Source organism: Crocuta crocuta, unplaced genomic scaffold (assembly GCF_008692635.1).
Source record: "Crocuta crocuta isolate KB4526 unplaced genomic scaffold, BGI_CrCroc_1.0 scaffold332, whole genome shotgun sequence".
In the NCBI taxonomy this organism is placed as follows: domain Eukaryota; kingdom Metazoa; phylum Chordata; class Mammalia; order Carnivora; family Hyaenidae; genus Crocuta; species Crocuta crocuta.
In genome coordinates this window covers 884,372-908,965 of record NW_027532025.1, presented here as the reverse complement: position 1 = coordinate 908,965, position 24,594 = coordinate 884,372, and the positions used below count along the sequence as shown (strand labels likewise).

Below are 24,594 nucleotides of genomic sequence, written 5' to 3'. Positions count from 1 at the left end.
TTACAGATTCCCCTGTAACTTAAAATATGTTCATCTGCATTAAATCGCTTGACAAATCTGAAAAATGTCACTTAAAAAAAAAATCACCTTTAGTACTTATATTTGTTAATCGCTTGATGGCATCAGTGTCCAAGTTCAATAAAAGTTGCTTCATTAGATACTTTTCAAAAATGGACATCTGGATGGTTCTCTATAGCTGGAGAGATATATATGCAAAGTCCTATTTCAGTTTAAAAAATGTTTTCAAGTCTGGCTTTTCTATTTGAGAAAAGTCCTGCAGTGCTCTCTCACAACCCTCGTTTGAAGGATAAAACTAACCAGAATCTGCTTCTTTAATCATGGGAAGCTACTAGAAAAAAAAATCTCTTATGTTGAGGTTGCTGTTTAATTCCATTTTCACCCAATAAAAAGTACAGAAACACTGTCTTTATTTGATGGTGTGCATAAATATTACACTCCATGGATAGCAAAAATATTTTTTATTTATAATTTACAGTTTCACAAGTGAAAATCGTACATTTTTTACACATACAATTTCATTTTGTTAAATTTGCACACATCTACAGAACTTTCACACAACAAGCACCTGAAACTGTGCAGGCAGTAGGAAATGCAAATACTAAAATGTATTTATTAACCAAATGATAGCTGAAGGCCCTGCCTCAGCTAGACAATTTATATAGATATGTCTATATATACATAAAAAATTCTTCACCACCTAGATCCAACAGCAGCTTTTTTTTAAAAAGAAAAACATACCTTTCTCATTTTATTTAAACTGACTCGACTGTATCATTTTCTGTTTTAATTTCAGTGGGTGTTGCTATGCTTTCCTCTGTACAAGCTGGTGGGGTATCAATTCGTTCTTCCTTAACTTTGGGACTTTCACAGGATTCTTGCAATTCATTTTTCACAATGTTCAACATAATGTTCAAAGGGTTTTCAACTGGTGTCTTGCTGGGAGATGGTGTACAATCAAATGAAGATGTCTACAAAATGAAAAGTCCTGTGAGTTCTAATTCAGGTTCAAAGTACCACATTAGTTTTTTAAGAACCTTGTATGGACAAAGAAACATACAAATACCAAATAAATAATACCAGCTTCCCCATACAATATGTCATAAAAGCAGCCATAAATAAGCATTTAATACATACTTAGCATGTCATAAATAAGCATTTAATACATACAGTGATCTAAGAAAAGCAGTATCCACTGTCAGGCCGAAAGAAGTTGATTAGACTATACCTAACCCCACAGGGACAGTAACCCCTACAAGAGCCTACATATACTCTGGAATTGTGACTATCCTAATTTCAAATACTCTGACCTCACAAACCATCAAATATTCTAGAAAGTCTATTCTTTTAAAGACCTAAANGGGGGGTGGGGGGGAGATGGAGAGACAAAATTCCAAGCAGACTCCACACTGTCAGCGTAGGGCCTAAAGCAGGGCTCAAACCCATGAACCACAAGATCATGGCCTAAGCCAAAATTAAGAGTCAGACACTTAACTGACTGAACCACACAGGTGCCCCTCAAACTCCCTCTTGAACCAGTTAGTGTGTTTACTGAATTATGTTCACATCATGATCCTTCTCATCTTCAGTTCCCCTCACCTTTCTCTAGGCCTACTGCTTTAGTAAAAGATATCAAGACTCAAGTGAATAGAATGCAAGGAATACAGAAATTTGAAAATCGATCCTATCAATCTAGCACCAATATTTAGTGAACAACCTAAATGCTACATCAAAACACAGAAAAGCTCAATAAAGCTTACCAACATTGCTCTGATGCAAAAAAAAAAATAATTGAAAATAATGTACATGAGAACAAACAGTAACCAAAAAGAACTTACATTTTGATAATCCTCATAACATGATGGATGATAAATCTGAAGCAAAGAAAAAAAAAACAGTTAAGTAGGTATTCACATGTATATTCATTTCTAATGGACTATTCTGATGGGATTTTCTATTTTAATTTACACCAGAAAAAAAGCTAACCTGAAAAAGTGGCACAAATCACTTGATCACAAATGTGGAGAAAACAGAAACTTCATCCCAGTTTCTCCTTAATCTTGCTTCATACATTTAAGTAGATAATATGGTATACTTTTAAGTATACTTTTAAGACACTAACAGTTTTTATGATGAATTATGAAATCAAAATTAAAATGATGTGGTTTAGGCAAAAAGAAGACTGACTAGATTCAGAAGACCTACTCTGGATTTATCATTAACTAATTATGTGACCTCTTATATAAAATGAGTATAGAACCAGTTGATTGCTAAAATAACTTCCAATTCAAACACTCTATAACTAAAGTCTAATATCTTTTTTATAAAAATCAAAAAGCAAAAACAATTTTCTTTCCAAGTGATGTGCTAGTCCCTACAAAAAAATCTAATCTTAACACTTTTAAAGAACTCAAAATTACCTTTCCATCTACTCTAATAGCATTTTTTAAATGCCATTCCTCCTCTTCTTCATCCCAGTATTGTTCAAACTGTTCTTGACAGATTTCACAACTCTAAAACAGAATCATAAAAATGAAATTTACAGAACACATTCAATCACCTTAGGTAAAAATACATAAACATTGTATTAAAAGGAAGAAAATTTAAGAGTTATCTGAAAGTTCAACATCTAAATACAAGATAAGCTCTAAGAATTTTGCATTCTTCCATGCAAAAATAGTCAACATTTATTTTGCTGCTATTGGTCACTGATAAAGTCAGGGGCATGAGCAGAGGTATAAAATTTAATATTCTTTTGTTACCTCAACTGCTCCAGCTGGTCCAGCAGGTACACTTTGGAATTCCTTTTCTTTAGCAGCCTCCTGAGTTTTGAGCACGACTTCTTCGTGCACCTTTTCAAAAAACTGGCTCTTTGCACGTTCTTCCAAATCAGCTATTTCCTCAAATTCTATCCAGTCCTTAAAAGGAGTTGATTTAAAAAGAATATTTTAATTTGTTTCTAAACTTTTACTGCTTATCTTCAATATAATACCATTGAAAGATAAGGGTACATTTGTCTACAAGAGGCTTTAATATTGATTATTTAAAATTGTACCTTCTCTATGAACCCCGTAAGAGACAACATAAAGCAACTACTGAACAATTAAGATCTTAATGTTCATTTTTCCATTACCTCTAGAGTGACAACTACTAATTCAAAGAAGATATATTTACATACTTTTTACCAAAAGTAACGTCAGGAATACAGAATGAAATTGAAATTGAAATTCTAGAGCCTAGTAGAAACTTATGTCCTACTCTTATCTCAACAAAAAGTAAATACATACTCTTCAAATTTATTTTAAAAACCTAGGGATCAAATTCCATTCAGAAAACTGATGAGATGGCTCCCAGCAATTATTTAAACTACAACACTTTTTAGAATGAAATGATTTAAAGGTTATAAGATAGTTTGGAGGTACATTGATTACTTACTGTTAAACTGTAGTACCAACGTCTATGAGTGACTTTTCTGCTAACATCTTTTTCAGTTCTATTTTGCCGATAATGCCAGTCCAAGTGGTCTGCATATACATCTGTCTGTGATGTTGTAAACCTCATTCCACAAGAGTAACACTGAATACCAGTGTACAGTCGATTTATAACACTATCATAACGTCTATTTTGAAAAACACAGAAATCATCTTTAGTTCTGATAACGTGGCAAAATGGCCAAAAGCTGGTTGACACAATACCCAAAGATCAATATTGTTCTCTAGTATCATGTCACTGACCCTCTTTTAATTAACTTTGGTGAACTGTAGAACATGGAATCTATCCTATTGATAGGTCTCACCCAGTTATTTCCTTTCTAGCGAAAAACGGAATGATCATCTGCCAACTAATAAGCCAAAAGCTGGCCTGTTCTTAGGTTAGTGTCAACATCAAGGTGGATGTGGCAGATGGGTATGGCAGAACAAATGGATTTCACCTCTTCAGATCTTTGGAATTCTGAATAACTCTACTGCCCCACCCTCATCTAAAGAATGGTGAAAGTAGTACAGAAGAAATAAGAATAGTACAGATAAAAAGAAAAATTAGACTAGTGGTAAACTGAGGTCAGCATCAGTTCTTACAATTCTGAGCTCCCTATCTGGAAAGAAATAGGTACCTAGACAAACTAACTGGATAAATATGGCAGTTATGAACTGTTAATACTAAATAATGATTTAATAAAAATGGTTTTATAACTATATGGGGAAGAGCTGGGAGGACAGTAAAAGAGCTAGCAAAATCTTCATTTTTAGGAAGTCAAAAGATTGTCTAAATGTGATAAAGAAATGTGACAAATCAGAAAAATATGTATCTGTTAAGAAAAGGAGAAGTAAATGCAAGGAACCATAACAGCTGAAAGTGGTTAAAAAATGCTTCTGGGTGGGGGTGCCTGGATGGTTCAGTTAATCATCCGACTCTTGACACTGGCTCAGGTCGTGATCTCAGGGTTCATAAAAACGAGACCTGCATCCAGCTCTGTTCTGACAGTGTGGAGACTGCTTGGGATTTTGATTCTCTCTCTCTCTCTGACACTCCCCACTCACACTCTCTCTTTCAAAATTAAAAAAAAAAAATTTTTTTTAATGCTTCTGGGTAAAGAGTAATGCCAGAAGAAAGGGATACTATCTTTTATTATAAGTCTTTACTCTAAGACTTTCATTATAAAGCTTTAATTATATGAATTACAGTTTAAAAATTGATTTTAAAGGTATAATCCACTAGGTGTCTATATTTTTATAAAGTATTCACAAGGATATAATAAGTCCATAAAGTACCTTTAATTTTTTTATAGGAGTAATACAAACAATAGAGTATTAGGAAAAAATACGCAACAAATGTTAAAAGAGTGGTTAGCAGTAAAGTGGAAATTTTAAGTTAAATTTATTTTTTTGATTTCATTTATCTGATTTTTCTAATTTTCTTTTTTTTAAGTAGCCTCCACACCCAACATGAGACTTAAACTCACAATCTTGAGATCAAGAGTCACATGCTCTACAAACTGAGCCAGCCTGGGGCTGCAGAATTTTCTAATTTCCTACAATGAACATGAATTACTTATGAAATGAAAATAGATTTTTTTTAAGTTCTTAAATACTTAAATCAAATACGGAAAAAATGATGAAGAGAAATGGAGATAAAAGGAAGACATGATTATCAATATCTAATATTTTAACTCCTTGTATTTCCTATACCAAACACAGATATTAAAAAATTTAAATTTGAGGATGGTCTCTTGGCCTAAATACTTGTGCAGCAGACATATTTTAAAAGGAAATTTAAAAACATAAAGGCTTCTTGAAGTTTGTTATGTTTATTTTACTACATTAAGGAAAAAGAAAATGCTTCCTAAATTTTATAAATACTTGTAAGAGGGGTAAAATGAATAGCGCTAATAAAAACATCCACTTTTTAACTAATTGAAGTCATTGTCCCATTTATCTTGGAAAATTAGAAAGAAAATTAGATTACATACTGTTTCAATTCTTCAATTGTAAAATTGGTAAGATCTGGAACATCTTGATCCTCATTTTGATCTTCCTCTTCTTCAGGGGCAGGCTGAGCAGTAACTTCATTTACTTCTTCAATTGGAAAAAAAAACCAAACTTCTCAATGCCATTCTCTAAGCATTCATTATAGGGGAATACTATAGTGTTATAAACATATAGAGAACCCTATTTGTCTATTCATTGTATTTACTGGCCAAGGAAACAAATACAATTCTTCATTTTGATAAGTGAATTTAGGTCTGATTTCTTAAAAGTCAATTTTCATAACATTTTATTTCATTAATTTTCATACTATTTTAAAAAGAAAATCAATATAAAATAAATAGTAAAAAGTCTGCACATGGTATTTGCAGGAATGTTAACTGAAACAATGTCTGCTATAAAGGTACCATCTTAGAAAATTTTACAAGTATTTCATTATAAACCAATTATATTTGATTTTCAGAAAAAAATTAAAAATTCAGATTTTAAGAACACTTATAACATATTATCAAATTATATCAAATCATACACATTTAATAAAGTTTTGTAAACATGAAATATAGAACCATACTCACGGGTTGTAGCTGAATCTGGCTGCGACAATTTGAGAATTCCTGTTTTTAGCAGTTTTGAAAATAATTCATTTACATCCACCTGACTGAGATGATTATCAGGATATGCCTTAGGAAGGGCTCCTTTAAAAAAAATAGCACTCTTAAAATGAAAGTAGAACTCAAAGATGCAAAATTATACTAAGCATTCTTCAAAGTTTTCTTCAAGATGTCCTTATCAATAATAAATATGGGGATGCCTGGGTGGCTCCGTTAGTTAAGCATCTGACTTCAGCTCCAATCATGATCTTGCTGTCAGTGAGTTCAAGCTTCATGTCGGGCTCTGTGCTAACAGCCTGGAGCCTGGAGCCTGCTTCAGATTCTGGGTCAGCAAATCATCATCTCTTAAAAATATATTCTAGGGCAAATATTGAAAGCTAACCCTAAAAACACTGATACTTCATAAAATTTTAGAAGTATGTATAAGTACTGTAGAAATAGTTTGAGCAGGGCTCAAACCCACAACAGTGAGCTCATGACCTGAGTCAGAATCAAAAGTCTGATGCTTAACTGACTAAGCCACCCAGGTGCCCCAATCACTATTCTTTAAATCAACTGTAAACACAATATCTTAATGTATTTGTATGTCACTATTATCTATTATACATCTCACTACACCTCTAGAAAAACGTTCTGAACTACTAAAAATTTCTCTTAGTGATAGGAAATTCAGTTTGCATCCACAATACCCATAATCCCCACCCTTAACCACTGCATACTGTACGCTTGGCACAATCCATTGTACATTGTGGGCTAAATAATATTTGTTGAAATGAAATGTCTGAATACATGAACGAATAAATTAGCCTCAATAATCAATTACAATACCAATTCACATTATAGTTTGACATTTACATTTCATTGGAATTCGCTACTTATATGTTTCAGAGGTGTAACCAGCTATTCACAAGTCTGTGGGTAGCCAAGTTGAGTGACCAAGGGCATTAACTATGGAAACAGACTCCTGGGATTCTAACTAGAAATCCCATTTTCTAGTGTGTGACATGACCAAGTTGCTTATCTGTGGCTCAGTTTTACAGGTAAAGAAGGATCATCCTAGCACAATGCCTAGCATACAGCAAATGATCAGTATGTTTAAATAAATATTTATTACTAAGAAAGAGGTGTTTTTACTTTCATTTTCAAGAAGAAACCTTAAGAGAAGCTGAATACAGAACACCAAATACTTTTCACATCTCTTTAGGAGTGAGCAGAACTTGAAGATGGAAGGCATACCTAACATCTCACTCATTACCTCCAACCCAGAGGAAAAAGATTTGATTTCCTCTGTGACACTGCTATGCCCTGTATGTATACACATGCACCCCAAGGTTGTAAAAGCAAAAAGAAAATTTGCAGTTTTTGCACACTATCTCATGCTACCAACCCTAACAGGACAAATCCTCTACTCAACAAGAAAACGGAGTTCTACAAAAAATACATTAATACAGCACATGTTACAAAGTACTTTTGCATATACTACCTTGTTTGACTCTTAAAAAACAAACTTCCCAGGCAAATGATGAATTTATTGTCTGTCTAGAGGAAGCAACTGAATCCCGGAGAGGATATTTGCGTACACCCTGCCTACGTATAAAGTAGTAAAATATATCCTCTAACACTGGTCTTCTGACTTTAGATCCTAATTCTTTACTTCCCTTTTCAATACGGTGACAACAACAAAACAACAACAAAACACTTAAAGATGTTCATTTATCCTGTTAATCTAGAAATTAAAAACAAAGTTTTCAAACTGATTGCATTAATTTCTTGTGATGACATAATTTAAGAACTAAAGCATAAACTAGAACTTGACTGCCTAGGATTTCCCTAGTTACTTCAGAAGTTTTGGAAAACTCCCTAAATTTGTAAACTAAATAGTGCCATGCTAGAGCAGGTTTCTGAAAATGCCTATTTTAATTATTAAAAAAAATAAAGCAAGTACCACTACAAGTTGGTTGGGTTAGTTCTCAATACACTAAAACTTTGTAGTTATTTATAAATCACCATAATTTGTATACTTCCCATTTTTTCATATTAAATTTAAAATTCACTTTTTAAGTTTATTTAGGGGGGGAAGAAAGAGAAAGAGAGAGACAGAGACAGAGACAGAGACAGAGAGAGAGAACAAGCAGGGGAGGGGGAGAGAGAGATATGAAGAGAAAAGAGAATCCCAAGCAGTGTAGAGCTTGACTGAGGGCTCAAACTCATGACCTGAGCCAAAATCAAGAGTCAGACGCTTAACCAACCAAGGCACCCAGGCAGCCCAAAACTAAAATTCACTTTTAAAGCTCTCATATCCAATACTGTTACTGTATCCATAACAATCGTTATGCCTCATCATACAATAACAAAAGACCTGGCTGGGGACTCATAGTTTTTCTCCTACTTCTTTTTGTTTCTGTTTTTTTAAAGAAAGAAAGCTCTACGCCCAACCTGGGGCTTGAACTCACAACCCCAAGATTAAGGGTCACATGCTCTACCAACTAAACCAACCAGGAGCCCTATTTCTACTTTTTTAACATGTTGTGTACAATTATTATTTGAGTGCTCATAAAAACATATGAATGAATCAACTTTATAAAGCAACGTTCCCCGTATTCACTTCATGTTTACTGGATCATCATATACACACAGAACAAAAACTCAAAATATCAAATAATTGAGATTTCTGAGGTTTGTCATTTACTTCATTTTACCTCAACAGAAACGTCACTCTTTACTCCACCCTCCAGCTGCTATCCAACAGGTTTCTTTTTTATGGTCTACAAAACCCTGGCTAACCATCTCTAGCTATAAATGGGATCCATGTGAATATACATTAACAAACTCAAAAAGGGAACAAAAAATTCTAGCCAGATTAAATTTATCTAAACTGCATATCCCCTCTCAAAATTGACTTTTCCTACAATTGACAAAAATAGCTACTCAACAAAACAATATTTGTCTTTTGAAAAAACACTAAGTTCAGAAAGTACATACCTGAAGGATTCTGAACAAATGCTCCAGGATTTTGTGGATGAACTGGTAAAAACTGTTGTCCTTGGCCAAATGCTACTGGCTGAGCGACACCAGTAAGAACCTTTAAGAGAAACCTTGGTTTTAAGAACATCCTTTCTGTATTTTAACTAAAACTTTAACATTCTAATCATATAAAAATACCAATGGATATCATAAGGTGTGGTAAAAGTGTGCAAGTGTAACTTAACTGGGTCACTTCATTTCTTCACTTTCTACAAAAAGGAACAATAATAACTTCCCTTACCTGTTTCATGGAATTATAAGGAACTGAGAAGTTAAAGATACCCTGGAAACATAAGATAGCCAACAAGCTGTGTGGCCTTACACAAATCACTTTACCTTGCTGGTGCTTTCCCTTATTTTACAAATAGAACTGATATCCAGAGATGTAACATGTACACAATCATAATGGCTAACTGGCAGCAAAACTGAGGTCAGAACTCCTGACCAGACTCCTTACCACAGATATGAAAAGCCTGCTTTAATTAGTTTAACTTTTTTGATCATCCTGCTTGAACATCATACTTTGGGTTGCAAAGTAAACTGTAAAAGACAAACAACTACTGTACAAACTGCTATCAATAATGCTTATAACACATTTTAAAAATCTTTTTGTTTTACATTTTCTTCCGTGACATTACTAGCATAAAATGAATCTGTCCTAGTAAGAAAATGTCAGTGCCTGGAAAAACAGTAAATTTAATCCAGGAGAATTTCAGCAGGCAAAGTAGTCATTAATCACACACTGTAAGCACAATGCTTTAAAATTATTTCAATATGCATTTTACAATATATGCAAAACAAAAGCACAAGAATACCAACAGGTGATTGTACAAGTTTAGGTGATGTATTGAACATATTTAAAAGACATGTCACAAGTTTCCTGTGTTTACATTAATATCACACTACTGTATTCAACTGTAATCACTGGAAAGGTGGTGAAAAGTAGGAAAAGAGAAGAAAAAGAAAGGCTGGAAAAGCCTGGGCAGTCTGACTTTTTGTTTAACTCAGGCTAAGGAAGTTCTGAAGTCTAAACAGCTCCCTATAACTTTAAAGGGCTCCACAGTTCTACAATGTAGCAGAAGTCTATGAAACAAACTCACAATTGTGTAATACTTTACTAGCTTTGAAACCATAAAGGAAAAAACATAATGGAGAGGCTATGCATGTGTAAGGGGTAATACGGCAAATCTCTGTATTTCACAGCTCAACTTTGCTGTGAATCTAAAAGTATTCTAAAAAAATAAAGTCCATTAAAAAAAAAAAAAACAGAGTGAGGAAGTGTGTGAGAGGGTGAAGGGGTGTGTGTGTGTGTGTGTGTGTGTGTGTGTGTGTGTGTAATAGAGACTGAGAGATTTCTATAGATCCAGGGACAGCTAAAATCAATTTTGGATCTAAACTGCAATTTTTAAGGCTCAAAGACTCTCATCTCACTTGCCTAGCATGTGGACTTTTGGAGTACCTTAAAAACTGTCCAATCTAGAGAATAAATGATCTCCTAAAAATCTTCAACACTAGAAACATTAAAATCGTTCACATCTGCAAAGAAAATCAGTTTAGAGTAACTACAACAGACTTACCTGTTGAGATGTCTGAATATTTCCTACTGTTATTGAAGCAGGTAAATTGCCAAAGTTTCCAAATTGGGAACTCTGAAGATTCTTTTCATCAAAATAGTGTCCAGAAGCTCTATTAAGGGGATTCGAGAAACTCTGGTTTCCAGGGCCATGTGGTCCGTTAAAATTTGGTCCTTGAGGTGAATCAAACATTTGTTCATGTCTTTGGAACTGCAGTCCTTGGGATGGAGCATTAAAAGCATTGCCAGGTGGATCATTATATGGGCCAGTCTGATTGAAAGATACTGATTCAAGCCTTTGTGAAGGATGATTGTCAAATCGTGTGCTTTGAAGACCAAGAGGAATATCAAACCTTGATGCTTGCTGGTGTTGTGGGCCATCAAATCTTTGAGGTACACCATCAAATCTTGGTTGAACCTGCTGTCCAGGTGGTCCATCAAATCTCTGTGGGCCTGGCTGACCAGTTCTTTCAAATCTAGGACCTGGCTGCCCATGTAATCCATCAAATCTTGGCAACAGTGACGGCTGACCTGGCTGCCCATCAAATCTTAAAGCATGACAACCTTCAAATCTTGGACCACCTTGACCTAGAGGCCCTTCAATTCTCAGGCCACCTCCTGGCACAGAAGGACCCTCAAACCTCATTCCACCTCCTTGCTGGACTAATGGTCCTTCAAACCTGATCCCAACCCCTGGTTGACCATGTGGACCCTCAAACCTAAGGTTCCCACCAAGTTGATTATGTTGTCCTTCAAACCTCAAACCAGCTACTGACTGCCCATGGGGGCCCTCAAACCTCATCCCAACTCCCTGCTGTAGCAAAGGGCCCTCAAATCTGATCCCACCTGATGGCTGACCATGAGGTCCATCAAACCTAATTGCACCCCCTGAAGGACCATGACCCCCTTCAAATCTAAGTCCACCTACAGGCTGGCCTCGGGGATTATCAAATCTAAGTCCACCCACAGGCTGACCATGAGGTCCTTCAAACCGTAGACCACCCACAGGTTGACCCCGATGTCCCTCAAACCTGAGACCACCCACGGGCTGGCCCCCTGGTCCTTCAAACCGCAAACCACCTGCAGATCCTTCAAACCTGAGACCAGGGGAACCTTCAAACCGAAAACCACCTCCTCCTGCCTGACCCATCGGCCCCTCAAACCGCAGAGGTGTCCCTACTGGTCCTGGAGGACCTTCAAATCTCAAAGGACACCCACCTCCTAGCTGACCTTGCGGTCCTTCAAATCTCAAAGGGCCACCTCCCCCCATCTGTCCTGGTGACCCATCAAACCGAAGAGAACCTGGTGTAGGAGGTCCATCAATTCTAGGGCTTAATTTATTAGGTCCTTCAAAAATCATCTTGGTTGGGCCATCTCTTGTTACTGATGGCCTACTAGGTCCATCAAATAACGGTCTGTCTTCAGCTAAAGCTGTCAGTCGCTGATTTGTATCGAGGCCGGCAAATCTTGATGCTGGGCTATCTACAAATGGTTTATCTGAATCTTCGTATCTGGGTCGCTTAAGTGGAAAACGATCATTGAATGGTGATCTCTGCTCTTCTCGTACACCTTTTAAAAAGAAAAAAAAGTTATTTTCCCTCAGTCTTTTTTATTAAATTATCTTAAATCTTTTTATTTTCACGTAAATGGTTAGCCAAAAATATCCAAAACTAGCTCACTTTATTAGAGGGGAAGGAAAAGATGGCATATCAAGCAGCAAGAAAGAGGATGCCCTCTAGAGTCAGACACACCTGGGTTAAAAAAAAAAATCCCCATTTTGTCAACTAATTATTTGACTTTGAGAGCAAGTTATTTAACCTCTCTGGTCTTGCTTCCTATCTGTAAAATGGTATAAAATATATTTAATTGGGTTGTTGTGAGCATTAAATCAGAGTACATATATAAAGAACCTAAGTTAAGTACCTAACACATAGGGTAGCCTTAAGTATTAGCTCCCTTCCCTTCCCTTTGAGGGAAAAAATGAAATGAAACAAACAAAAGGTAGTCTGAACAGTCACAAAAATCCATCCCCACTTAGCTTGTTCATTTTCCCTTCACTGCTGTGTGATTCAATAGGCATAATCTGATTTAACTTTTTCTACCTTTAGCAGAGACTTGCTCGTCATGTCTTCTCCGGCCCTCATGGGGTGAAAGATTCTCAGCATAAGTACGACTCCCAGATATAGGAGAAAGACGTCTTGCTCTTTCACTAAATTGTTCTTTTCTGTCAAACTGTGCTCCACTATTCCTACTTGCATGTTTACTTTTGGATGGCTCACATTCTATTCCAGACAACAAGGCATCAGTCAAAGGGTAGTCAAAAATATCAGGATCTAAGAGATCAAGTCTTGGAAATGAATGCTGAACCTGTGTCCTTTTCAGTTTTGCTTTATGTTCATAGTAGGTTAATTCAGCATCAGATAAGAGAGGTTTCTTTTTTAATCCACCTTTATTTTCTTCTGTAGGACTATCCCGTACATTGCATCTATGTTTACCTTCTTGATACTGAAATAGCTGTCGAATTTGATGCACAACAACAAGGAACTCATCCTGTGTAATTTCACCAGATGCTAAACGTTCACTCGTCTGTGTAGGGGTGATAAAAGGAAATCAAATATTTTAAATATAAAAAGTACTTACAAAAAAACGTACACAAAAGAGAATAATGACTACATGTGATTATAGTAACTACCTTTTGAAGTAATTCTCTTTTGCTTGCAAGAGTTAACTCTTTAGGAATCTGAAGATTGGCATCTACACTTAATCGATGCTGCTGCTTTGGGGCTCGAGGCGACAAAATTCCTTTAGTGCTTGACCAGCTCTCCCTATGCCTTAGATGAGGAGATTTACTATGTTCATCACCCTGTTGTAAGCTGAAACCATAAAAGCAGGATGTTACTTCATAAACATTTTTCAAGTACTCAGGACCATATTCCAAAGGATCTGGTTAAAATGAATATATGTAACTACAGAAATTAACTAAATGATCAAGAGCACAAGATCTGAAGTCCGGAAAATGAGACATGAATTCTAATTCCTGCATGTCCTAGATATGCAGCTTTAGGTAGACTTGTTAACCTTTCCAAACTTTAGTCTCTGTAAAATAGGAATAATAATGGTATTTCACCCAGAGTTATTGAGAAATAAAAGGAAAAATAAACCACTAATTATAGCATCCAATAAATATTACCAATTTTTTAATTAACACTGTATTTTAAAACATGCGTATTATCTTACTTAATTAAAAATATTAACATCCTACCTTTTATTTTCTTCCCAACCAGATTTCCATCTTTTGGTAGACTTGGAACTTTGCCAATTTTCTATATTCTCCTTTGGTTCAGTGCCTGATTTTGTAGAATGCTGATTTGCAGCTTCTTGCGGTCGTTCCTCTTCAGTCTTTTTTACTCGCCTTGGATCTCGAATATCCTGTTTATTACTTCTTTTAGCATTTCGCTCTTCCCTGGAAGGTAGCGTAAACTCTTCCATATGTGACTGCTTAACTCCCGACTGGCGAATCTTTCCAGCTTTGGGTGTCGAAGTTGGAGACATACTCCTTTGCCTTCGTTTGGGTGACCGCCTATCTCTTCTCTTTGGAGAATGTATAATTGGTGATCGAGACTTGGGTGATCGTGATCTTGATCTCTTTCTAGTACTCGATCTCCCTGGTTTTGTCCCTTGTTTTTCTGATTCTTCCGTTATTATATCCTGCTTTTGTACAATGCCATTGATGATTTTATTTCGACTTCCAACCAGTCTGTGTTCAGATGATTTCATGTGCTCATCTTTATCCTTTTTTTCTGCAGTTTTTCTCTTGTCTTTTACATCATCATCTTTGCTATCAGTCTTATCCTGAAGATGTTTTTTTAACCTAGGATCTCTCTTGCTCATATCAGACACCCTGGCACTTTCAGAGTCTTGATTTTTCAAGTCTTTTGTGTGGGATAATTTGTTTTTCAAGGGTGATGGTGATTTAGATTTAGATTTAGATTTAGAATCTAATTGGTCAAGTTCTTTCTTGGTTATTTTTTCACCTGATTTGCTTTTCTCTTGCTTGGATGAATTTAGTTTTTCAGAGGGTACAGTTTTACCTGTCTTAATATCAGACTGGTTCAACGTGTTCATTAGGAATTCTTTCCTGTGACTCTGATCTTTTCCATGCGAAGAATGTTGACTCATTCTATTAAGACGAGGATCCCGGTTAGTTCCTTTCAAATCCTGAATTTGTAAGGACGGGCCTGGACGGCTTTTCTCTGGTTGAACAGGAACCTGATGGGGAGGTTTAACCGCCATAGGGGGAATTTGTGGAACATGTAATTTGGACGGTGCAGATCCAGGACCCAAGTTGGATGTCTCCTGCTGAACACTAAGAGAAACTGCCTAAAATACAAAATAAGTTGTTCACGTTAATACATAAAACATGCAGATTGTCAGAGAAACAAAAACTAAAGAATGTTATGTTTTTTCAATAAATCCAAAAGGGCTTGTTATTTCTTACTAGTCCTTTACTTTGATATTTTTATAATATAACCTTTAAGAGAATGAAAAAAACATCCTCCTCTACCTAATTATTCAGGATTCTGAGCCAGAATGCTACTAAGAAATTGCCAAATAAATCACTGCACCCTAGGTGCATAAGAATCAGAGTCATTCCAGCTAAATTTTAGGTCACAAAATTTAGTTCCTCCTAATTTCACTGATAATGAACTTGATAAAATTTTGCCTTCCTGTACTTCCTCATGCTCAAATTCAAGTACTAAGTAAAATAACTTAGCAAAAGGAAATATGCATGGAAATATGTAATCTTGCTGGCCTCCTTAATTTTGTGATGGCTTTTCTTTCACAGGTTTTTACGAACCGGATTTGTATTCATGCAACATTGGAGACTACGCAAAAACATTCACAACAACACACCCACCATCTTGGGACAGGTAGTTAAGTCCCCGTGATATAATGCTAATCAAACTAAGGTATTATATTAAAAGATAGCAATTTAACAGAAAAAAGTGTTTGAAACAAACTAGTGTACAGTTTAACTCAAGTAAGTTTTACAATAAACGAAAATTTGGTAAGATAATTTACCAAATAAATGTGGAAAAATACACTCCCTAATAAAAATAACACACGAATACAATTCAAATACAAAATAATTACTTCTTTAAGGACAGGTTTAAAATATTTAAAATGCCAAATCTCCTCTACTTACCAGTTGTGCCTTAGCTTGCTCTAGCTCAAGCTCCAGCTTTTTCTGCTGAAGTTCTAACAACTGTTTTTGTTTTGCCAGTAACTGCTGCCTTATTAGTTGTTCTTGGGTAAGATTCTTTTGTATATCAGGAACAATTGGAGGAGTGGAGATGCTAGGGGAACTGACCACTGTGCCAGGTGTTGAAGGCTCTTCGGGCTATAAGAAAAAATAATGTGTTAAAAATATATATATCAGAGCTAAAAAGGAAGCTAAGTGGGAACTAAAATTCATCAGCTGATCTCTTAATACTATCAATAATAATAAATGGTCTGTCATATTTAAAAACACACAGAAAATCTTTCAAAAATTTAAAAACCTGATATAAGGATATTATGTAATACCTAAACAAGGAGAATGTATTTTAAAGGCACAGTGAACCTGAGTGGGGAAAAAAAGAATAACGAAAACAATTCAGCACAGGTATTCTTGAGATTTCCGACAAGTTTTAGATAAATCAAAATCTAATAGTTAAAAGTATTATATACCATTCTTATTAAAACTTACCGATTTATTTAAAAATTTGGGATTCACATGGATGCTAGATGTATTCACATTGGGGGGCAGAGGTTTAATAGGCCAAGCAGGATCTAACGAATTGACTCTGACATCCAGGGCATAAAGTTTCTTCAAAGGGAATATTTCATCCCATGTGGAACGTAATTTAAATAAACTTTTTCTAGTATTTTCATCCACCTAGAACAACAGAACAATTCTATGGCTTGTTAAGTTACTATAGAATGTTTTAAATATTAAGTATTAAAGCTATATAAATTTCTGTTCTACTCAATACAGAAACATACTACCCATTCATAAATATAAACAATGGTAACTTATTAAAGGTATATTTGGTTTGGAAATGTGAAGTTAATAAACTTCTCCCTCAAAAAATTTCAGAAAAATTAGAGTCATTATCCCCTGACCTTCATGAAAGCAAACCACTAAGCAATTCTATTTTTAACAGTACAAAATGTTTCCAAATTTTAGGGTTTGATCTAGTATTCCTTATGTTACTTACTCTGGACAAAAGTGTAAAACAACGAGAAAATAGCTTAACCTGTAAAACAAATTATCTCTCTAACCAATCTTCTGCAATACAGTATGACTGGCACCTATGAACAATTTATTTGTGGTATGGAAGGCACCTTAAAAACTGAAATTCACAGGAATCTTACCCACTGTTAAGCCTGGGGAATAACATTAACAATTATATTCAAAAACTAACCAGCAGAGAAACCTAGTACTTGGGAAAAATGAATTCGAGTTTTAACTTTAATAAAGCCTTGACTATATATAAAGTATTTATATACTTTATATATACTTCATAAATATATAGTAAATATAAAGCCTCGAATATAGTCAAAGGGGTCAAAGCCCTGTTAGATTCAGTAAAAGGTATTCTACCAAACATCCAACTAAATTTGAACATAATGAAACTGAAACCAAGAGGCTAGTTTAGCTCCCCAACTTCTGTAACACAAAGCTGGCGTCTCCTTAGACTACTTCAGGTAAGCAGTATTTAGCCAAGGTCTACAATACACTACTCATCAACAAGCTCCTTAATATAATTTGAAATCCAGCTTTCCAAATTTCATCTGCATATACTTACTAGCAGTATTTTTTTCTAAGAACTTAGAAGAAAAAAATTACTCAAGTAGCAACTACACATTTACTTACTGTTCTAACAAACAAGTAAAATCTGCTATTTCTTTCAAAATAATCCCTATTCTCCAAGTCTGACAACTATTTTCTCCAAACACAACATGTACAACTAATAAAATATAAGAACTACCATGGGGGGGGGGGCTAGGAAACAATATTTAAAACTAAACTACTTATGTCCTTTTGCTCAGTGTGAAAGATGAAGTCTGACAGGAAGAGAATAACTCCAGCAAATCCCTTGTCTTCCTCAACATAATACTGTATTAAACAAACTACCAGATACAATGTTATGGAAGGAATTTGCAATCCCTGGGTATAGAAACTAACACGCCTTTCTTCTAACCACTAAGAGGGGATTAAAAGTATTTCCAAAGTAACTTAGAGCAATTAACTAGTCTACCATTCACACATACCTAGAACATTCACATAAACACACTTAAACAAAGTAACAACAGGAAACATTTCCAGGGGAGGAAAAATATCACAAAAGTTCCAGGCGCCAATCACAGGTTGGGACATACTGAAAGATTATGCTTTTCTTTTCCTGACAGGAACAGTCAACATCCCAACACCAGTAATTGCAACAATGAAATTTGAAGTACTCTTGATAGTTTCAGATATTTTTGCCCATATTCTAGTGATGGAACAGATCTTCAATCAAATGAACTCAATTAAAAACAAAAATTCTAAAAGCAAACCCATCTATTCTTGAATGGATAATGGAAAAGTCCTAGAATCTGTCTTAAAAATCTAACATAAAACACTAACTTTAGCATAGTACTTGGTAATTATACAAGAGAATAAAACATTTCACCACCCAAGAAAACCCAACACAAAGACAAGTATTTATTTAATCAGGAACACATTTTTTAAAAATTCAAATGTTTCTAAATGCATATATACCTTTTCAAACACACAAATAAATGTTGCAACTAGATTTTTAGTAAAGGCAGTGAGATACTCTCTTCCAACGTTTTTCACGATAGAATCCATAAGGTACATAACAGGAAGCTTCTCTGAGGAAGGAGCCTGAGTGATAAAAAGAAACTGAGAAGTTTAGTATAATGAATTGTCACCAAAGAATTACTTTTAAAAGTGAGTTTTCAAACCTACAATACAAACTTCTATTCTTGTTGATGCTAAATATTTTTGAATATTAACCTTTATGAAACGTAAGTGTTCAATCAAGGTGTCATCTCTTACAATGATCTTTAGTTGATCATAGAAGCTCAGAAACACCAGAAAGAAAAACCGTAACTTTTAGCACATTAACACTCAAATGTAATTTCAGGCTCATATGGTAAAAAGATCTGTGTTTTAAATGAGTAAAAAGGGAAAAAGGTATTTTCTGTGACCCAAGTGTAAGCTTTGTGACTCACATTAACTTAGAATAGTGTGCCTAGACTCAATGAAGTAGTTTCCAGACTTCTGGCAGAAACCCTAATTCTCATAGGCATATTTTATGTTAGAGTCTATGATGCTTTAGTTACCTGTAAAATCATTAGGATTACTTTTCTACAATCCAATGAACAAAGAAATTAAGTACACTTCACGTATGAAGTTAACGGCAAAAAACACTGAAACTTGCACATGGACATGCAGGAAGGTGCAAGTTGTTACTGATACAAGAAAAACTGGATGGAGCAGCTGCTGAGTCATGTAAATCAGGTTGAACTTGACTCTGGAAACCAGGATTTGTTCTGAAGATTTTCTTCACAGCATGGACTCTCCGTCGAAATATTTTTCCTCTGACATGCACAAACCAGTGTTTCTAAATTTGTGCAAGGCCAGTGTGGTGATGCTGATACAGGTGGCCCTTTCCAAAGCAAAGAAATGTTGCCCCAGTTCAACTGCAATGCCTAACCCACCACTGGCTTTTAGAATGTACAGCAAGTTTCCAGAAAGCATCAGCAGGTTCACAGACTTGAGGAGCATTAAGACACACCATTAAAAAGTGTTAACTCCCGACTCCACAGGAGCACCCATGATTTAAAGGCAAAACAAAACAAAACAAAAAAAAAACCTTAATCCCCATTTACCCATCCCATGTGTATCGGAATCTTAAACCTGAACAACACTTACCCATAGCTATCTGTAGCTAGGGTAGGCTCACAGTTCTGCGGTACACAACACCATCATATTTCACAAAACCAATTGCCCATACAAGTGTGTGGAAGTGCTCTTGCTTCTGATAACACCTTTACAACCAAAGTTGGCCAAGGAAACCTTTAAATAACTTTGTATGAAAAACTTTTAGGGTCCTATCTAATAAAGAGGTACACAAGGCCACTGCATGTGGGTATACTAGTAAGTACCAACATGTCAAATGCTTTATTGCTGTGTCTTTATCTTACCATGTCATGTTTTACACCATTTTAGTTAGTCATTGTTGTACTTATGAAGACAGGCTCTCTTTAAAACCAAAATCTGTTTAGTAGGCTAATTTTTTTATTGTACAAGTGAATCCTGTATGTAATATTTTTTCACTACTACTACCTCACGGGAGGAGTCAAATTAGGTGTGAATCCTTTAGTAATGCCGAGACGCTAGAGAATAAGGACACAAACATTCACCTCCAGAAACACAAAACCAAGCCAGTTTGCTACCAAATGACAGAAAATCCCTCCCCTCACCCTCAACCCCAACCCTGATTATTTCCCCAGTGACTTTTACATCTTTTCCTCAACCTGGCTTTCCAAAAATAACCAGGAAACGTGTGCCAAAAAAAAAAATTCAGCTTTTATCAGCAAATAGTCCATCTATTTTCACCACTGTGTCGCCATACACAAATACAAATTTTAATGTGGTCACTACAGTCAGCATTTAGTTTTCACTTCTCGAAGGTCTTCTGGATCCATTAAAAACCAGTAAGGAAAACTGTTGAGTGACAACCTGAACTGCTAAATATTAGACTCTGTGGAATATTAGTAATCCCCAAACTACTAGGTAATTAGATTTTAAAAATCAATGTTATTTTTTTTTTAAAACTGCAAGTGTTTTGTTTTTTTAAAAAAGGCATTCAATGTCAAGGTAAGCCTTCCACAAGGCAAAAACTAAGTTTTCATGTCCAACATGTTTGTGGTATCAATAAAAAGGATGTTGAGTATGAGGAATGCTTCCTTTTTAAGTCTCATACTTTAAAAAAAGAACAATAGCTGTTTCACAGACATTCACTGGAAAAGGTGAATGAAGACTTGTATTTTAGCTGTCAGACTGAGCATGACAAACTTGTCGGGCTCTTAAAAACAAACAAAACAAAACACCTTTACTTTGTCCTCTTTAAATTCAGGTATGAAAGGACCACCTGAAACCGTGTATCTTGTGAACAGATTTACCCAAAAGAGTGGATGGAACCTAAAGAATGAACCCAAGTCACTTAAAGACTTTTGTTTAAAACACACAACCACGTAGATAAAAATAAGTCTTGGAAACAGATTCTACACCTTACAAAGGTAAATAAAAAAGACAAATACATATTTTATATGTTTTATTCACAAATTTTATAATACCAGTCACACATTTCAAAACCATTTATTAAGAGTCAGACCACTCAGTTGTACACTAGACAGAAACCGCCTCTAAACAATATATTGGTGGTTGTTGTTAAAGTGGCCTTTTAAAAGGGGTTCACTCTGCTAAAAGGAGGCTCATCCTGTTGATTTCAATCACTAACAACTAGAAAAAACTAAACCATAAGTACAAGCTTGAAAAATAACTTAAAACGTAATACTGGGAAGCTATTAAAACTCATCATGATAACTAAGTTTAACAGTAACTTAAATGACATATCGCTCCCACATGAATCCACAGAAGAGGAGGACTACAGGGAAATATAGGGTGGCAGAGGACCACTTCTGTCAAGGGGTGAAGAAAAGCACGTCTTCACTATCAGGGAAGGGAGGAAAAAAAGAGAAAAGGAAGAGGAGGAGGGACTGAACTTTTCAAAAAAAAACCTACAAGTACTTGTTACCCACTGGGCCAGTTCTCCACCTACAGGTTGGATAAGATCTCCTCCCCCCCACCCTCACCCCACCCTCACCCCCAATTTCCCGTATTTTGGGGCAAATTAGACCCTCCGATAGGAGACTAAAAGTTCGATCTAGCCGCCCCCACCCCAAAACGGGGCTGACGGGTGTGAGCAGCTGCCTGGCTGGCAGGGAATGGATTCTCCTCTCTTCCCTTTCGCATCATGTGCTTTTCAGGCGCCATGTTGGGCTCCTAACAGGCGGCTGCTCCACTCGGGGCCAATTCCCTACTCCCACCCGCCAACAGCTCGCTCCCAGGTCCCCCTTCACCTCCTTCCAACCCACAGAGCACAATTACCCAAAAGGGGAGGGGGGGGATGGGGTGGGGGGCGGGGAATGGGAGANCGGGGGTTAAAATGGTTTTAACTCTTACTTCCCCACACCACAAACTGCCTTTAAGTGCCCCCCCTCCCAAAGGGCTCTATTCAAAACGTGTGTGTCGGGATATACAATGCGGTGGCCTAAATAGGGAGCTGGTAAGCGGAAGTGGGACTCCACCCTTTATCCTCCCCACTCCCTCCCCCCCCCCCAAGAGAGGCCCACGCTCGAAGCCTGGGCCAAAGACCGAGCCTGAGTTGGAGGTGGAGGGTTGGAGAGGAACACTGTGCCCCCCCTTTGGATAGAAGCGAGACCTGGGATGAGGCTGACACTAAAATCAGGGAGTATTAGAAGAATAGGAGGCTGCGGGGTGTATAAAAACCTTGGCGGTTTGGGCCTCGATGAGAGAGACGATCTCCTTGGCGAAGGGCAGGTTCTCCTCGGCTAGAATGGTCAGCATATTGATGTGCGGTTTGCTATTGAAGGTCAGGTCTTCGAGTGATGATTGATAATCCCGACAGGCGTCCTCCCGGGCCCCCGCAGTACCGGCCTCGGCCGGCGTCTGCTCTGACATTGCGCCGCGGCCCCCCTCCGAGGTCCGCCGCAGCTGAAGCTGAAGCCGCTCTCGATACCCCGCCTCCCTTCCGACTCCTCTTCCTCTCCCCGGGTCTCTCGCGGCTCCGGCTTCACCACATGCTGACCGCGGAGGGGGGTTAGGGGACGACACAGGGGGAACCTCGGGTATGAAACGCCGCCGTCTCAAGGGTGATCTCCGTCCACTTCCAGCCGCCACAGAAGCTTCTTTCTCCACAGACACAAAATGGCGGCGGCAGCGGCGGCTCCAGCTCCGAAAATGTCTGTGTTCCCAACCGCTGCGTCGTGCGAAATGAGCAAGGGGAGGGGAAATGTGCGGTAAAAGGGCGGGGCCGTTGATAAAACCAGGGGTGATTGGTTCAGCCAGTAACGTCACAAGCCCCGCCTTCGGCCCTTCCGCAGGACGTCCTGGCACCGCCTTCTTCTCCGGGCACTACCCGGGCTTTCGCAACACCTACTGTTCAGAGGTGCGGTAAAAAAGACGGCCCCTCTCATTGGCTGATTCATAAGGGACTGTTCGGTCATTTGTTACCATAACAACCCATTCAGGGAGGCCAATAGGCTTGGGGGAGGCTGTTCCCGAGGCCCGACCCGACCAGTTTAAGGAGAAAGCTCAGCCGTTCCCCCCTCCGACCCACCCTCGCTTCGTCCCTCCCTCCGCAATCCCCTAGCCACTGAGCGGTTCCGTCAATCATCCTCCCTCCTCCCTGCCCCGGAGGCCGCGGCCTGGGAGTGGGGGCTAAGAGGAGCGGAGGCTCTCCGCCCGCCCCACCCCACCTTGCTGCCGGCTACTCAGGTGCTTTCGAGAGCCAGGGCGGGTCCAGCTGCGGGACAGTTTGTCCCTCCTGGAACTGGCTTCGGGAGTGAGACGCCAAGTTTACCTGGAACCTCGGGAAGTGGCTTCCACGCTGCTTCCCACATCCACAAACAAAAACACCTTTCTTGAGTCGAATCCCCAGGAAAATGCTTTTATTTAGAGGTTGTGTGCGAAAGGCTTTTCCGTAGGGATTTTGTTATCTTTGGGGAGCCTACTCAGATCTCTAGGAAGGGTTTCTCAAACAGCCACACCCAGCCCCTAGCCTGACAGCTCCTCTCTCTCTTCACTTGGAAACAGCCTTCGAATACGCTATGTGGGGCACGTAGGAAAAAATACGCATTTTCACTTGCAAGAGTCTTTTCCCAGACTTCTAAAATCCTGTTTGGAGGCTGGAAATGATGCTCTCGAAACACAAAGCATTCATAGTTCTGCCGTGGAGCTGCATCATAACACAATAAACTAAAAGGGTTGACTGGTTGTTGTTTTTTTTTTTTTTATTGAATAGATGGTAACCTAAATGTAGTCTTAAAAACACAGGTAGTAATTACGTAAAACTTGCTTCACGATTGTCCTTAGACTACTAGACTCTGCAGAAATATCTTGTTCTCCACTAGAAACCACCCTGAAGAATTAAATGAATTCCTTTATTTTTCCCATATAAAGTAACATTTTCATGTCTTTGTTCGATTTTGAGTTTTTTTAAGCAGCTTTTTTGAGGTATGATATGGAGTAAACCGCACATACTTAAACAAGATTGTTTTGACATGAGACTGTTTTGACGTGCTATCACACAGGAGTGAGAAGTAAAGCCTGGGTAAGAGAGCTTGTCTTTTCTCACTTGAAGCTGGGAAATATTGTTGCGTAGGTTTCATTGATTTCAGTAATTTCAGACTACAGTTAGTGGTGATACTTGGATATAATAAGCACAGTTAAAATTAAGGAACTTTCAAAGTACTTGCTTTCTGGAGGGAAATGTCTGGGGTAAAGCAGTCCTCCAATAGGTTTCGTTGCAATTTTAAAGGTGAATTTAGTTACTAACCTTTGAGTTATAAAAGCCATCTGCTTTCCTTATTTTTTATATTCTGTTAACAACCAAGTGCACTTGTAAAAGAGTTTTCAAAGCTCTAATTTGGCTTCTACTGTATCCATAACACACTGCACAAAGTAAACAATGTATGCTTGGCATTTAAATCAACAAATCTGTGTACCCTCAAAAGACATGGAAAA

General features: G+C 37.3%; 1 protein-coding gene across 2 annotated transcripts; it reads right to left on the bottom strand.

Annotated features, from left to right (window-relative positions):
* Positions 1–460: 460 nt before the first annotated feature.
* On the bottom strand, positions 461–22,991 carry PCF11 (PCF11 cleavage and polyadenylation factor subunit). Of its 2 annotated transcripts, none has more exons than XM_077776200.1 (16): positions 22,339–22,991; positions 18,517–18,642; positions 16,459–16,647; positions 15,916–16,110; positions 13,972–15,089; positions 13,402–13,582; positions 12,812–13,295; positions 10,714–12,278; positions 9,095–9,194; positions 6,077–6,196; positions 5,486–5,591; positions 3,454–3,637; positions 2,781–2,936; positions 2,439–2,531; positions 1,857–1,892; positions 461–989 (listed from the first exon to the last, which is right to left on the bottom strand). In XM_077776200.1, the coding sequence occupies exons 1-16, from the start codon at positions 22,528–22,530 to the stop codon at positions 774–776; spliced, it is 5,061 nt and encodes a 1,686-aa protein (XP_077632326.1). In that variant the 5' UTR covers positions 22,531–22,991; the 3' UTR covers positions 461–773. The 2 variants fall into 2 exon arrangements, with proteins under 2 accessions (XP_077632326.1, XP_077632327.1); XM_077776201.1 differs by having other exon boundaries at positions 13,205–13,295; positions 22,339–22,988.
* Between the last annotated feature and the right edge of the window lie 1,603 nt (positions 22,992–24,594).

Bases quoted from the DNA above. Each gene is read 5' to 3' on its own strand.
- PCF11 (XM_077776200.1), bottom strand. From the start codon at position 22,530: ATGTCAGAGCAGACGCCGGCCGAGGCCGGTACTGCGGGGGCCCGGGAG. The intron at 16,111-16,458 runs GTAAGTTTTAAT...TTTTTCTTATAG, and splicing joins CCAAATTTTTAAATAAATCG to CCCGAAGAGCCTTCAACACC. The intron at 12,279-12,811 runs GTAGAAAAAGTT...TCTTTTTAAAAG, and splicing joins CGAGCAAGTCTCTGCTAAAG to GTGTACGAGAAGAGCAGAGA.